Genomic DNA, 15,527 nt, shown 5'->3' with positions numbered 1-15,527 from the left:
AGAACCCCGAAAGGACTGAATCCTATTGCCAAACCTAGACCTCTGAGGCTGAAAACCTCGACCAGCCTGAAACTTCCGGAAACCTCTCCCAGAACTCCTACCAAACAAAGAACCCCGAGTGGACAGACGAGGTCTATCTTGCGGAAGGCGAGGAACCTTAGCATCACCCAAGGAATTAACCAACTTATCCAATTCTTCTCCAAACAAGAAAGAACCTTTAAAAGGAAACTTGCTCAACTTTGACTTGGAGGCCGCATCCGCCGACCAACCTTTCAACCACAGAGATCTGCGAGCAGCGACCCCCAAAGCCAAAGACTTAGAAGATGCTCGCAGTAAATCATAGAGGGCATCAGCCAGAAAAGCCGCCCCTGTCTCAATTCTAGCTACGTCAACATCGATGGAATGAAGATCATCCGAAGTCCTGTCCAGGACTCTCTCTGCCCACCTAAAGCAAGCTCTAGCCACCAAGGAACCACAAATGGCAGCCTGAACTGCCAAGGAGGAAACATCAAAACTATTCCTGAGCAGAGAATCTAGTCTTCTGTCCTGAACATCCCGAAGAGCCGTGCCTCCATCCACGGGAACCGTATTCCGCTTAGTCACCGCCGACACCACTGCATCCACGACCGGCACCTTAAGCATAGCTTTATCTGTTTCTGGAATCTGATAGAGCCGAGACATAGATCTAGTCGGACGGAAAGCTGCATCTGGAACCTCCCATTGCGCTTTAATAACATCCCAAATGTCCTGATGCATGGGAATTTTTTTTTTTTTTTTTTAAAGAGACACACAAGACAGACACCCCAAAACTTAAACAGAGCTGGCTGCTAAATATTTAGAAAGAGACTAATAGGCTCACTTCCTACCTGCTGGGAGACTGAGAAAATACTGAGGCTAGGGTCACATGACCAGGGCTCTTATTGGCTATCTAGTCAAAGTTTTTTTCTCAGTCTCCTCCTGCTGGTAGACGTGCACAACCCATCAGTCCATTCCTGGGCCGGTCCGGAGGGATGCTAAGGAATGGAGGATTAAGTGACTTGCCCAAGATCACAAAGAGCAGCAGTGGGATCTGAACCGGCCACCTCTGGATTTCAAGACCAGTGCTCTAACCACTAGGCCACTCCTCCAATCATACTGTCGATGGTGCTGATTATCAATATGATTATGCTGCCGATGGTGCTAATTATGGTTATGGCTGTTTATGATGCAGATTATAATTCTGATTATGTTGCTGCTGATGGTTCTACTTATGATTACAATATTCATATTGGGCTATTTTGGTCTGGAAAGTTTCACCATCTGGCAACACTGCCTGAGGAGGCAGCCTCACACAGATGTTTGCTTACTGAGAAGTCCTCTGGGCCTATAGCCCTTGCAGCACCCAGCAAAGATTGCTTGAGCACCCCTGCCCTGACAGAAAACTCTGGGGAGAATGGAGGCAGAACCACTGAATCTTGCCTGGTAAGAGATGGTCCCTTCCACTGAGTCATGCGCTGTAGAAAGCATGATTATTATGGCAGTGTTTCCTACCCAAGGAATCTCCTTCTGAGGTGCCTGGCTCCAGCTCTGACCCTGATGCCTCCTCACAGACGCGGCAACAGCTGCAAACTGAAGAACATGACACATCGTGCAAGTAATGGGAAAACCCCACAAAACTTGTTTCCTCTGGAAAATGCAGTCAACAGCCCCCCCCCCCCCCCCCAAGGCCACCACACAGTACCAGAACCCAACTCAGGAAGGATTGCAAGGTACACAAATGTTCTCTTGCCCATTTTTTCCTGTTAGTTCAGTTGAATAATTCCTTGGGGGGGAGGGGGGCTCTCAAGGCAAACGGGTGAGGGGGCCGAGGCAGTAGGTGACCCTGAAGGCCATGGGGGGGGGGGGGGAACCCAACCACACTGAGTTTACACCCCCAGGGGCTCAGAGCAAGGGTGCCCCAGCCGAAGACAGGCTTCAGTTCCTTTGCTGTTGCTTAATTTTTTTTTTTTTCTGTTGTTCCCCAATTCAAAGCAGTGACAGCCAAACTCAAGATATTTTTCTTCAAATTTAGTCTGCCAACAACAGGGCCTTTCAGCACAGGACACCAAAGCACTCACCTACCATCTGCTGAGGAGACCAAGAAATACTGAAGGGCTCAGGGCTGTACAGGATCTAATAAGGTGACATCGCTAGTTCTCAAGGCTTCCCAGCAGCTGGTTTGTGGATATATAATGGAGGAATGGTCTGGAGCAGATAATAATTGGAGATTGTATTTGTTTTTATGTAATGTTTTAACTGTATGGCACTGAGACATTGACTGTTGGCATATAAATATTTTTAAATAAATGAATAAATACAACATCGGAAAAGCTACGAGAATGGTATGGAATTTGCGTTACAAGACCTATGAGGAGACTTGCGGACCTGAACATGTATACCCTGGAGGAAAGGAGAAACAGGGGTGATATGATACAGACGTTCAAATATTTGAAAGGTATTAATCTGCAAACGAACCTTTTCTGGAGAGGGAAAGGCGGTAGAACGAGAGGACATGAAATGAGATTGAAGGGGGGCAGACTCAAGAAAAATGTTAGGAAGTATTTCTTCACAGAGAGAGTGGTGGATGCTTGGAATGCCCTCCCGCGGGAGGTGGTGGAGAGGAAAACGGTAACGGAATTCAAACATGCGTGGGATAAACATAAAGGAATCCTCCTCAGAAGGAAGGGATCCCCAGAAGCTTAGCCGGCGGTGGGAGGTGGGGATAGTGCTGGGCAGACTTATACGGTCTGTGCCAGAACTGGTGGTGGGAAGCGGGGCTGGTGGTTGGGAGGCGGGGATAGTGCTGGGCAGACTTATACAGTCTGTGCCCTGAAAAAGACAGGTACAAATCAAGGTAAGGTATACAAAAAAAAAAGAGTTTATCTTGTTGGGCAGACTGGGTGGACCGTACAGGTCTTTTTCTGCCGTCATCTACTATGTTTTTTCGTTGCACACTGAAAACACTTCTCTAAAACATCATCCCTTCAATAATGAAGTTAGATTCTATAAACGGTATATAGTCGTACTTCTCCAGTTGCAAGTTCCTACTTTGCTAGGTAACTGTCTTTTAAGTAAAAATAAATATGACATTCCAACATCCTTTGGACTCCTTGGTGCCTTTACCTTTGACCTCACTTCATCTTTGCTGCTTGTCACCTGAGGATCCTTGTTTTCTTTGTTACTGCTCTGTACAGTGCCATGGGCCACATCCTCCTCCAGTCCCAAGCAGACACAGAATGTAAATCATGTGAATCAAGGGAGGTGGGAAGAGAAGAGGAAGTATGTATGGCCTTACCATTGCCACTGTGGTGAAACAGGGAATTTTCCTGCTTGAAATTTGCATAGCTATTGTTTATGATGTCCATTTCCTTTGTTTGGCCAGCAGGTGGTGACTGCCTTCTGTTTGTAAAGTTGTTACAAAACTGTCAGTTTTCTTCTTCCTGTACCAGCAGTGTTGCCAGGTGGGCGGTTTTACCGCCCAATTGGGCGGTTTTCCGCGACCCGCCGCGGGAAATTTTTGCCCGCGGCGGGTTGCGGTTTTTTGGGCTGGTTTTTGTGCTTCGGGCGGTTTTTTTAGGTGGCTTTTTCGGCCGCGGTGGGCGGGGTTAGTGACGTTTTTGGGCGGGGTAAGTGACGTGGGAGGCGGGGTTAGTGACGTGGGAGGCGGGGTTAGTGACGGGGAAGGCGGGGCTGATGACGGCGGGGGCGGGGTTGATGACGGCGGGGGCGGGGGTGATGACGCGGGGGCGGGGGTGTCAGGGGCGGGGTTTGAGTTTGGGCGGGTTTTGGGCTGGATTTTGGGCTCCTTTAGGCTGGAAAAATATTTTCCACCTGGCAACCCTGTGTACCAGTGATTTCACAGTGAGAATCCTGAAAGGTAACTTTAAAACCATACAAGAACGTAAGACCTTTGAAGTCAGAATGATTGAATATTTTAACACCCAACAGAAAGGACTTAACAAGGATCTGGGGTTCTTAGCCCATTATAAACCATAAAGCTGTATGTCTCTGTTGATCACCCTCCCCTCACCTATCCACACCCATCCTGTTAGAATATCAATGATATGCTTTGATGTCCCCATGCATACCTCCGACCCACCCCCCCTCCTCCCACCCTGTCAGACTGTCATAGTAATGCTTGAATGTTTTCACTTATATACACTGTCAGCTAGCACATTTGCTTATTTCCGATCTGACGAAGAAGGGCAACCTTCGAAAGCTAATCAAGAAATGTATTATGTCCAATAAAAAAGGTATCATCTTATTTTCTTTTCCATGTTTTATTTTGTTTGATTTCTATAGATTCTACATGGAATGTTGCTATTCCACTAGAAGTCGGCCCTTGCAGATCACCAATGTGGCCGCGCAGGCTTCTGCTTCTGTGAGTCTGACTTCCTGCACGTACGTGCAGGACGTCAGACTCACAGAAACAGAAGCCTGCGCAGCCTTCTACATGGAATGTTGCTAGTGGAATAGCAACATTCCATGTAGAATCTCCAATAGTAGCAACATTCCATGTAGAATCTCCAATAGTATCTATTTTACTGTCATAGTAATGCTTGAATGTTTTCACTTATATACACTGTCAGCTAGCACATTTGCTTATTTCCGATCTGAGGAAGAAGGGCAACCTTCGAAAGCTAATCAAGAAATGTATTAAGTTATGTCCAATAAAAAAGGTATCATCTTATTTTCTTTTCCATGTTTTATTTTGTTTGATTTCTATTAATAACCTTCTTCCTGCCAAAAGCTGTTTAGCTTAAGCCGTGAAGTAATTTTTGTTAGTCGCAGATAAGGGAGTGGAAAGAGAAGGTTCTCTTTTCCTAAGACCCTGTGAACAGTTAGCCTTCCTAACTTGCAAGCAGCTATATCTTGCTCCTGAACTCCCCAGGTACAACTTAGGTAGTAGATAAATGTTTAGATAAGTTTTATAATTTGATCCACAGTTATCTGTCATTGCCTGTTCTTTTCCACCTGATTATATGGTTTGCTGTTCTACTCTGACAATAAATCTGATTAGTTTATTGACTCTGTCTGGACTAAGAATCCTGGCGGTTTGTGTTTTGGTCTGTGAGTGCTTTCTGGGAACTGTATGATCCCTGAGAATGTGGCCCCAGTAACCTAGAAATCACCGGGGAATAACCTGAGAGTGGGAGAGTCGCCCAGAGGCAAGTGAGACTCAGTCAGTGGAGTGCAGGATGCTAGGACATAAGTATTGCCATACTGGGACAGACCAAAGGTCCATCAAGCCCAGAATCCTGTTTCCAACAGTGGCCAATCCAGGTCACAAGTACCTGGAAGGAACCCAAAAAAGTACAAAACATTTTATGCTGCTTATCCCAGAAATAAGTTGAGGGTTTTCCCTAAGTCCGTTTTAATATAATGGTCTATGGACTTTTCCTTTAGGAAGCCGTCCAAAACTTTTAAAAATTCCGCTAAGCTAACCGCCTTTACCACATTCTCTGGCAACGAATTCCAGAGTTTAATTATACGTTGAGTGAAGAAAAATTTTCTCCAATTCGTTTTAAATTTGCTACTTTGTAGCTTCATTGAATGCCCCCTATATAATTTCCACGCAGAAATCGACACGTATTCTAGAACAATATGCGTAACTTAATTGTTTAACTAGCTAATTGGATGTTAACAAGCAATTATCAGCACTCACTGGCATTAAAACTGGCATGTGAGCACAAGCGCCAGGTTCAGGCGGATCTGAGCAGTGCTGGGGACAGACCCTCCAGGTGGCTGCAGGGTTAGCCCAACACGGGTGCTAGGTGTTTCATCACAGTCACTCCCTGAAGTTTTGGCCTGGACTGAACTTCAAGCCTCCCACCAGTTGTGATGAATTTTGTGATCCTTACTACAGCAGATCAGGGACCCTGCCACAGATGGATGAGTGTGGAGGAAGGTTACAAAACTGACTTTAGATAAGAAGCTATTTATTACAAGTGACCATGCTCTATTCTCCTTAACAGTGTGAAGAAGAGTGACCAGCAAACTAAAACCATTGTTTTTTTTCATATCATCTACTATGTTACTATTATAAGGAGAGCAAGCATCCATAACACCAGTCACATGACTCCCTCTATGAAATGAAAGATTTGAAAAAGCGATAAATGAGCAGCTTAAAATGTTAATAAAATAATTCACTAGTCAGGAGGCGGGGCTGGTGGTTGGGAGGCGGGGATAGTGCTGGGCAGACTTATACAGTCTGTGCTTTAAACCTTGCTTTCTCTACCTCACCACCTCTCCCTCCACTAGTCCGTTCCCCTCTCTCTCCTTCCCCTCATTCCCTTTCCTCCTTTCCTGAAGTTACTATTGAGGAAACTACACTTCTCCTTTCTTCCTCAAAATGTACCACCTGTTCCTCTGATCCCATTCCCACCCACCTTCTTAATGCCATCTCTCCTGCTCTTATTCCTTTTATCTGTCACATTCTCAACCTCTCACTTTCCACTGCGACTGTCCCTGCTGCCTTTAAACATGCTGTGGTCACACCTCTCTTTAAGAAGCCTTCACTCGACCCTACTTGTCCCTCTAATTACCGACCCATCTCCCTGCTTCCTTTTCTCTCCAAATTACTTGAGCATGCTGTTCACCGCCGCTGCCTTGATTTTCTGTCCTCACATGCTATTCTTGACCCACTACAATCTGGTTTTCGCCCTCTCCACTCAACCAAAACTGCGCTTACTAAAGTCTCCAATGACCTATTACTGGCTAAATCCAGAGATCAATATTCCATCCTCATTCTTCTTGATCTTTCTGCTGCTTTTGACACTGTTGATCACAGCATACTTCTCAATACCCTGTCCTCACTTGGATTCCAGGGCTCTGTCCTTTCCTGGTTCTCTTCCTACCTCTCCCTCCGCACCTTTAGTGTTCACTCTGGTGGATCCTCTTCTACTTCTATCCCTCTGCCTGTCGGCGTACCTCAGGGTTCTGTTCTTGGTCCCCTCCTCTTTTCTATCTACACTTCTTCCCTTGGTTCATTAATCTCATCCCATGGCTTTTCCTACCATCTCTATGCTGATGACTCCCAAATCTACCTTTCTACCCCTGATATCTCACCTCGCATCCAAACCAAAGTTTCAGCGTGCATGTCTGACATTGCTGTCTGGATGTCTCAATGCCACCTGAAATGAAATATGACCAAAACCGAGCTTCTCATTTTCCCCCCCCAAACCCACCTCCCCGCTCCCCCGTTTTCTATTTCTGTTGATGGCTCTCTCATTCTCCCTGTCTCCTCAGCTCGAAACCTTGGGGTCATCTTTGACTCTTCTCTCTCCTTCTCTGCTCATATCCAGCAGATTGCCAAGACCTGTCATTTCTTTCTTTACAACATCCGTAAAATCCGCCCCTTTCTTTCCGAGCACTCTACCAAAACCCTCATCCACACCCTTGTCACCTCTCATTTAGACTACTGCAATCTGCTTCTTGCTGGCCTCCCACTTAGTCACCTCTCCCCTCTCCAGTCGGTTCAAAACTCTGCTGCCCGTCTCATCTTCCGCCAGGGTCGCTTTACTCATACTACCCCTCTCCTCACGACCCTTCACTGGCTCCCTATCCGTTTTCGCATCCTGTTCAAACTTCTACTAACCTATAAATGTACTCACTCTGCTGCTCCCCAGTATCTCTGCACACTCGTCCTTCCCTACACCCCTTCCCATGCACTCCGCTCCATGGATAAATCCTTCTTATCTGTTCCCTTCTACACTACTGCCAACTCCAGACTTCGCGCCTTCTGTCTCGCTGCACCCTACACCTGGAATAAACTTCCCGAGCCCCTACATCTTGCCCCATCCTTGGCCACCTTTAAATCTAGACTGAAAGCCCACCGCTTTAACATTGCTTTTGACTCGTAACCACTCGCCTCCACCTACCCTCCTCTCTTCCTTCCCGTTCGCATTAATTGATTTGATTACTTTATTTTTTGTCTATTAGATTGTAAGCTCTTTGAGCAGGGACTCTCTTCTATGTTTGTGCAGCACTGCGTACGCCTTGTAGCGCTATAGAAATGCTAAATAGTAGTAGTAGTAGTGTGCCAGAGCCGGTGGTAGGAGGCAGCGAAAGTGCTGGGCAGACTTATACTGTCTGTGCCAGAGCCGGTGGTGGGAGGTGGGGCTGGTGGTTGGGAGGCGGGGATAGTGCTGGGCAGACTTATACGGTCTGTGCCAGAGCTGGTGGTGGAAGGCAGGGATAGTGCTGGGCAGACTTATACAGTCTGTGCCAGAGCTGGTGGTGGGAGGCGGGGCTGGTGGTTGGGAGGCGGGGATAGTGCTGGGCAGTTATACAGTCTGTGCCAGAGCCGGTGGTGGGAGGCGGGGCTGGTGGTTGGGAGGCGGGGATAGTGCTGGGCAGTTATACAGTCTGTGCCAGAGCCGGTGGTGGGAGGTGGGGCTGGTGGATGGGAGGCGGGGATAGTGCTGGGCAGACATACAGTCTGTGCCAGAGCCGGTGGTGGGAGGTGGGGCTGGTGGTTGGGAGGCAGGGATAGTGCTGGGCAGACTTATACAGTCTGTGCCAGAGCCGGTGGTGGGAGGCGGGGCTGGTGGTTGGGAGGCGGGGATAGTGCTGGGCAGACTTATACAGTCTGTGCCAGAGCCGGTGGTTGGGAGGTGGGGCTGGTGGTTGGGAGGCGGGGATAGTGCTGGGCAGACTTATACAGTCTGTGCCAGAGCCGGTGGTTGGGAGGTGGGGCTGGTGGTTGGGAGGCGGGGATAGTGCTGGGCAGACTTATACAGTCTGTGCCAGAGCCGGTGGTTGGGAGGTGGGGCTGGTGGTTGGGAGGCAGGGATAGTGCTGGGCAGACTTATATGGTCTGTGCCCTGAAGAACACAGGTACAAATCAAAGTAGGGTATACACAAAATTAGCACATAAGTTATCTTGTTGGGCAGACTGGGTGGGCCGTGCAGGTCTTTTTCTGCCGTCATCTACTATGTAGTCTTTATACCTACATGCTGTTCCCTGATCTAGAAAAAAATGTTCTGGCTACTCAACGATGATATCAGCATATTAATCCATGCCTTACGGTTGCATTTGATTTTTCTTGTTTACTATTGTTACACATTTAAGTAGTGTTTATATTCTATTTCTTCAATGTATTTTTTTTTTTATTTTAACAAAATACAAAAAAAAAATTCCCACAAATAAGGACTAAAATACGTAAGAAATATGTACATAATATTATGTGATTAATACAGCATTTTGTGGTTTCTAGTGTTTCACTTAAGCATGTTCCAAAGTTAAAACTCAGAATGCTGTTCTGTTCCCAACATCAGAGTGGGTCAGAACACCCTGAAACGTATTTGCAATGCCTGACGGTGTGGGAACTGAGTGTTTCTGACTAAGCAGAAATATGGAGATACGAACAGAAATGTAATACTTTCAGCACCTGATATATCACAAGCGATCCCTGAGGGAACTTTGCAGTTTGCAATTTCTATTACAGGTTCTTTGCACTGTCCCTAATGGGCTCACAATTTAAGTTATATATTGTAACTGGGGCAATGGAGGACTAAGTGACTTGCCCAGGGTCACACAGAGCTGCAGTGGGAATCAAGCCTGGTTCCCCAGGTCCACAACCTGCTGCACAAACCATTAGGACACTCCAGTCTTTTTTTTTTTTCTGCCACAGATTGTAAGTTCTGACAGTTACAATCTCGCTGGTTCCTCATTTTGACTAGCCTACTCTCTTTTGGAAACATCCAAGCATTAGAAATGATCCTTCAAATCATCTATCCCAGAGGCATTTCCATGTAAGCAGTGATCTTAGTTCAATTAGACCTATTGCCACAAACTATGATTAAGTTGGGTCAATCAATTCAGAATTCAGCAGATAAGATTACTGACAGGATCATATCAAGAGTACTACGCCAGTATTTTATTCTTTGCAATGGCTTCCTGGAGAATTATGTTTAAGATATTATGTTTGTTTCACAGGATTTTGTCAGGAGATGCACTTTTTGTCATCAATGACATATACTGCAAGATCACGGAGGTGTAATAATGCAAAGAAACTGCAACTGCCTGCTTCTCAATAGTATCAGTTAGTTGAAACTCAAGAACGGCCCAAATAGCCGCCTTTATTATTATTTTTTTTTTAAACCTCGTTGCTGATGCCTAAACGCCTCAAGGGTACAGAACGAGGTCTGTAGCCGAAGTCAAGCAGTGGGGGAGGGACCCGGCCACCCGGGTGTGACACTCCACAGGGAATAAGAAGCCCCTTAGGACTTACACCCTGTAATAGAGATCCAAGTGTGGGTTCTCTAACATTTACAACCCAACCTAGGAACTCCAAACGGGCCTACCAGACCGAGTACACTGCACAGGCTGCACACATCTACCCTCTGCTGAGACTGAGAAAATACTGGTTAGTAGAAGGTCTGCACAGGCTAGTTGTATAAGAAGTTTTAGTGTTCTCTGTCTCCCTCTGTTGGTAGGAGTGCATAACTCAAGCGTCTTGAACGGTCTGGAGGACTGCTGAGGAAATTGGTGTTTTTAGAGAGTGTTTTCATTTTCTCAGGCTTTTAATGTTTGATTGGTTGGCAAACAATTGTGATTGTTTTCTGCTGATGGTAAAGGAATTAAATCTGTGCTGAGCTATCGAAGGAAAGAATTTATTCAATGTGTTGTATCGTAATGTTTTTAATTATGTATATTTATTGTACTTCACATTGAACTATGGAAAGTGCCGGTTACAAATGTTTTTAAATAAAATAAAAATGTATATTTCTAAAATTTCAAACAGAACATATTTGAACTCTTTAGCATGAAAGGCTCTATCTAAAATGAAAATACTGTAAAACACTGATCTTTACAGATATAACATGGCACAGTAATGTAAGATATAAACATACCAGGACAAAGTTAATTCAAGAAGTAGTTTATTTATCGCTGAAGGAAAAAAACACAGCAGCAAGATCTGTGTTGGCTTCAATAAGACTAAATAGGAAAGTATTAACATTACTACATCCCCAAATTGAAGTCAACACAGGCATTACTACAAAATACTTATCTGAAAGAGTGCACTTACTTCTAAATACCCCCCCCCCCCCCCAAATCCACGTTATTTTTGGAATTACTCCAAAACCTGCCACATTTTAAATATACCCTCATAAATGTTTAAAAAGCATGAAATTACCCAGGAATGGAAAAACACAGTTATGGAACCAAAATCATTTAGCAGTTCTGCATAAAGATGCCCCATCTTTCCTGCATGTTCCTTTTGGGAGGCAGTGAACGCTTTACAGAGTGTAGCAGCAGGAATCTCTTGGCCACACAGACTATTACGGATGGAAGATCAGTGCTGCGTGCAGATTTTACAGCTTTCACTAACCAATGGATTTCTACTGCTTATAGCAGCTGCCTTTGTACAGCCTCTCAAAAAAAGAGAGAATGGGTCAGGTATACCCCCCTGCCCCTTCCCTCCATTAATTTTTACAAGCCTCTTTCTTCTTTCCATGGCTTTAATACTTCCGGTCTTATTGGACTGCACACACCAAACTGACAAATTCGTTTAATGTGACACCCTCTCTTCTGGGTACTAAGCATAGAAATGGCCTCTACTTGCACAAGGCTTTCCATATAAAACATACCAATAGAAATCAGGTAGCCTCACAGGGCTCCACATTCAAAAAGCATTTGCCACAGGCACAGAACATGAATAAACCTTCTGCAAGGAGATCATATGACTATTCCAAAGCTTGTATATGGCTCATTATATTTTTAAATACTGCCAAATAAGAAACTAAAACCACAGAAAATACAGAAATCATACCACAAAACAGAATTCTCTTTGATATCTGAAAATGCACCAAATCTGTGTTTGGTGAAAGCAGCCAAGTGACCTGGTTTGCATTATTCAAGATTATTTTCAGTTCCTCAAAACCTGACCCAATTACAAGCTGCAGTACAAATGTAATGAAAGGCACCCTTACTGAACTCCCCCCCTCCTTGTTTCTAAATCAGAGATTCTGTTGTAGCAGATCTTGTCTGGTCGCTGTACCCTCACCCATGGCAACTACAAACCACGGTATAAAGAAAAGGGAACAGACCTTCATCTGATACGTTTATATGGCTATACATATATATATATGTATAAACAGTCTCATTTCATTACAAATGTCTGTGTATGGCTCGTTAAGGAAAAACTGAGGGCTGAGCTGCTAGGACAGCGATGTGCACACTACTTTCTATTTAACTGTCTCCTCAGAAAGGATGTGCTATCAATTTCACAAGATGGTGGGAGACTTCAAACTGCACTGAAGAATCTAATTTTAATTTCTCTTATCAATTGGTTGTGGAGTTTTAAGAGTTGGGTTGTTTTTTTTTAATGTGCATGATCATCTACAGAGTAGTAATACGGCTTTCATGCTTTCAGGTTGTGGTGAAACATTTGTTAAAATAAGGCAAAATTTGAAACTACTGATAAGCCCACATATAACAGTAATTCCTTATATCTAATCAAAGACTGAGTGCTTCCCCTGGGTTCACCGTCTGACAGTGGTCCAGCCTTCCTCGTCTGTTTCATTCTTCGTGCGGCGAGGGGGCTCCTTCTCTTTGTCTGTCCGCCACACCCCTTTCTCCTGGTCCACTTCTCGCTCATCTTCTCGCTCTCTTGACGGTGGTGGTGGTGCTCGCCGAGGAGTACCCACATCTTCCCTTCGATCATCTCTGTCCTCACCACGTCGCCAGCTGCTCGCTGAAATGAAAAGGCAGTTGTTAGAAACATCTGTATTGACAACTTGCATAGGAGTTTCAAGCTGCTGTAGTTTCCTTCCCAGAATGTAGACGTCTAATGTCAAAAGACCAAAACTGTCCAAAGCTGTGGTCCTGAAGACACCACGGAATCCAACCCATCAAAGCACTGCTCAGTGCATCTATATTTTGCATAGAATTATAGGACACAGTCCTGATTTTCTGCCAAGCCACTGACCCCAAATCTTTCTGAAACTCCTTCCTTTTTCCCCCACTGAATCTGAAGTGAAAGGTACAGTCTCTTCCCCTGTGCTGACCCCAGTTCTATTTCTCTTCTCAGAAAATGTATTTAAGATCATTTATACCCTTCAAACTGTGAACAACTCAAACACAACCCAAATAAATCATCAGAAAATAATCCCCAAGTTCATCTAAAAGCTTATTCAAAAAAGGCAGGATTAAAGCACCAACAGGAAGGCATTATCTACTCCCATAACAGTGAGGTCTGACCCTCTCACATGTACTTCCAGAGAGGGTATGGAGGGAGTAGCCTAAGAACCTGGGGAGCTGTAGCAACTTGCAACTCTGGGCAAGTCACTTAACCCTCCATTGCCCCAGGTACAACAACTTAAATTTCCTGTTTTTGTTTTATCGGTTGTACCACAGAAAGGCGGAATATCAAATCCAATTACCGTTACCCCCTACCGGCTCCAAAACTTTCACAATTCCACATCTCAGAATGGGGGCTGCACCAGTAATAGCGAGGACCCAAGACTAAATGGGTCACTTACGAAAAACACCTCTAATTTTACTTGAATGAAAATACTTCCAAGACAGTTCTTTCCTTACCCTGCTACCCACCTCTCCCCCTTAAAAACAAATCCTCACACAAAACATGGTGTAATAGTATTACATGACAGGACTGATAAACTAATACTGATAGGAACTCATGAATTCAAGTCTGCTGGAAAAATAATATAGATGAACTCCATTCTGAACATTACATGGCAGCAGCTGGACAGTAGCATATTAACTGGATGCTTTCTAAATTTGTTTTACTATTCTGTGGATGTCTATACACGAGATAAGTGAAACTTGTCAGAGGAAAGCAAGACAGCTGGAAGTCTCTTAGAGATAAGCTGGATTCTCAGGCAAGATAGAGAATTTGTGATCAGGTGGGTAGATTACTGGTAGTTAATTGCATAGAGCAAAGGTTTTCAACCCAGTCTTTGGGGATATCCTGAAAACATCAAGTGGATGGGTGTGCCCCGAGAACTGGGTTGAAAAACTTTGGCATAAAGGCTGGGCATTCCCTTATATCAGAGACAGGGATCTGTGTTCAGTGTTCATATCAGAAAAGTACACAGGAACACTGGGACAAATCTTACAGAATGCCTACATTACGCTACCAACAAACCTCCAAGATAACATCTTACTTTCTTCCCGTTCAGTTCTTGGGGGAGGCCCTTTTCTCTCACGGTCTCTCAAGTCATGCCGATCATCCAGATCTCTATCATCGCGACGCTGTGAATCTCTCCAGCCGGACGTCTCTTCCGTAGGGCCTCCACGCCTCCAGCCCCCTTCATCCCTAGCAAGACAACACACATACCTCAGGTAAACAAGTCACACAGATTGCTGGTGCTAGATGGGGATACATTGAAGGCATACCCTCTACCAACATACTGCAGGTAACAGAATATTCCTTTTGGAATCTTAAGTTACCTTTTGCAAATATTGTAGTAGCTCAGCTATTAGGTTGCACAAGCTCCCCGACATCTGAACAAGAGCCTATGTTTTCTGAAACACTTACATATTACATCATCTTTTATTTTTCTCCTGCCCAAAACAACTGACCACTTTCCCCTGCTTATTTTTGTTTAATCAGTTTCTGAGGCTACAGCAACACCAGCCTTCATACACAACTACTTTGGGTTTTCTATGTCTAGCCCTTCCATTATTTAACCCTTTCCCATCTAGCTGTACAAAACAGGGTGAAATTTGATGGCCTCGTTTTGCTTTTCAAATGTTTGAATTTAACATCACCTGGATGGATACATGACTGTTTTGTTTTATTTTGCAACTTACTCTGAGCACAAATGACAAGAAATTAAATGTAAATAAACCTCTAAAGATACGTTTCTGAGTGACTTATCTAGCTGTGAGCCAATAGAAAGCATTCAGGTTTCTTGTGTCACGCCTTTAAGGACCTGATCCCTTTGGAGTTACAGTGCTGTATCTATTAGAAATGAGATTGAGGACTGGTAGCTGTACAATAAGCATATAAACATAAGAACATAAGCGTTGCCATACTGGGACAAACCAAAGGTCCATCAAGCCCAGCGTCCTGTTTCCAACAGTGGCCAATTCAGGTTACAAGTACCTGGCAGGATCACAAAACTGTACAATACATTTTAAGCTGCTTATCCTAGATATAAACAGTGGATTTCCCCATCTTAATAATGGCTTATGGACTTTTCTTTTAGGAACTTAGCCACACCTTTTTTAAACCCCGCTAAGCTAACTGCTTTTACCACATTTTCTGGCAATGAATTCCAGAATTACATGTTAAGAAATATTTTCTCTGATTCGTTTTAAATTTACTACTTTGTAGCTTCATTTTTTATTTTTTTGTTAAATTTGTACCCCACGCTTTCCCACTCATGGCAGGCTCTATGTGGTAAGCAATGGAGGGTTAAGTGACTTGCCCAGAGTCACAAGGAGCTGCCTGTGCCGGGAATCGAACTCAGTTCCTCAGTTCCCCAGGACCAAAGTCCACCACCCTAACCACTAGGCCACTCCTCTTGCGTGCCCC

The 15,527-nt window shown here is 44.6% G+C and overlaps 1 protein-coding gene across 3 annotated transcripts in view; it reads right to left on the bottom strand.

The window, feature by feature from the left end:
- Positions 1-10,885: 10,885 nt before the first annotated feature.
- EIF3A (eukaryotic translation initiation factor 3 subunit A) overlaps positions 10,886-15,527 on the bottom strand; it is a 155,231-nt gene continuing 150,589 nt past the window's right edge. For all 3 annotated transcript variants that reach the window (XM_030202628.1, XM_030202629.1, XM_030202627.1), the window contains 2 exons: positions 14,152-14,303; positions 10,886-12,719 (listed from right to left, as the gene is read on the bottom strand). In XM_030202628.1, the coding sequence (XP_030058488.1) occupies positions 12,508-12,719; positions 14,152-14,303 (364 nt within the window). In that variant the 3' untranslated portion in view covers positions 10,886-12,507. The remainder of the gene's footprint in view (positions 12,720-14,151; positions 14,304-15,527) is intronic.

This window comes from Microcaecilia unicolor, chromosome 5, assembly GCF_901765095.1.
Source record: "Microcaecilia unicolor chromosome 5, aMicUni1.1, whole genome shotgun sequence".
NCBI lineage: Eukaryota > Metazoa > Chordata > Amphibia > Gymnophiona > Siphonopidae > Microcaecilia > Microcaecilia unicolor.
This window is presented reverse-complemented; position numbering and strand designations above follow the sequence as displayed.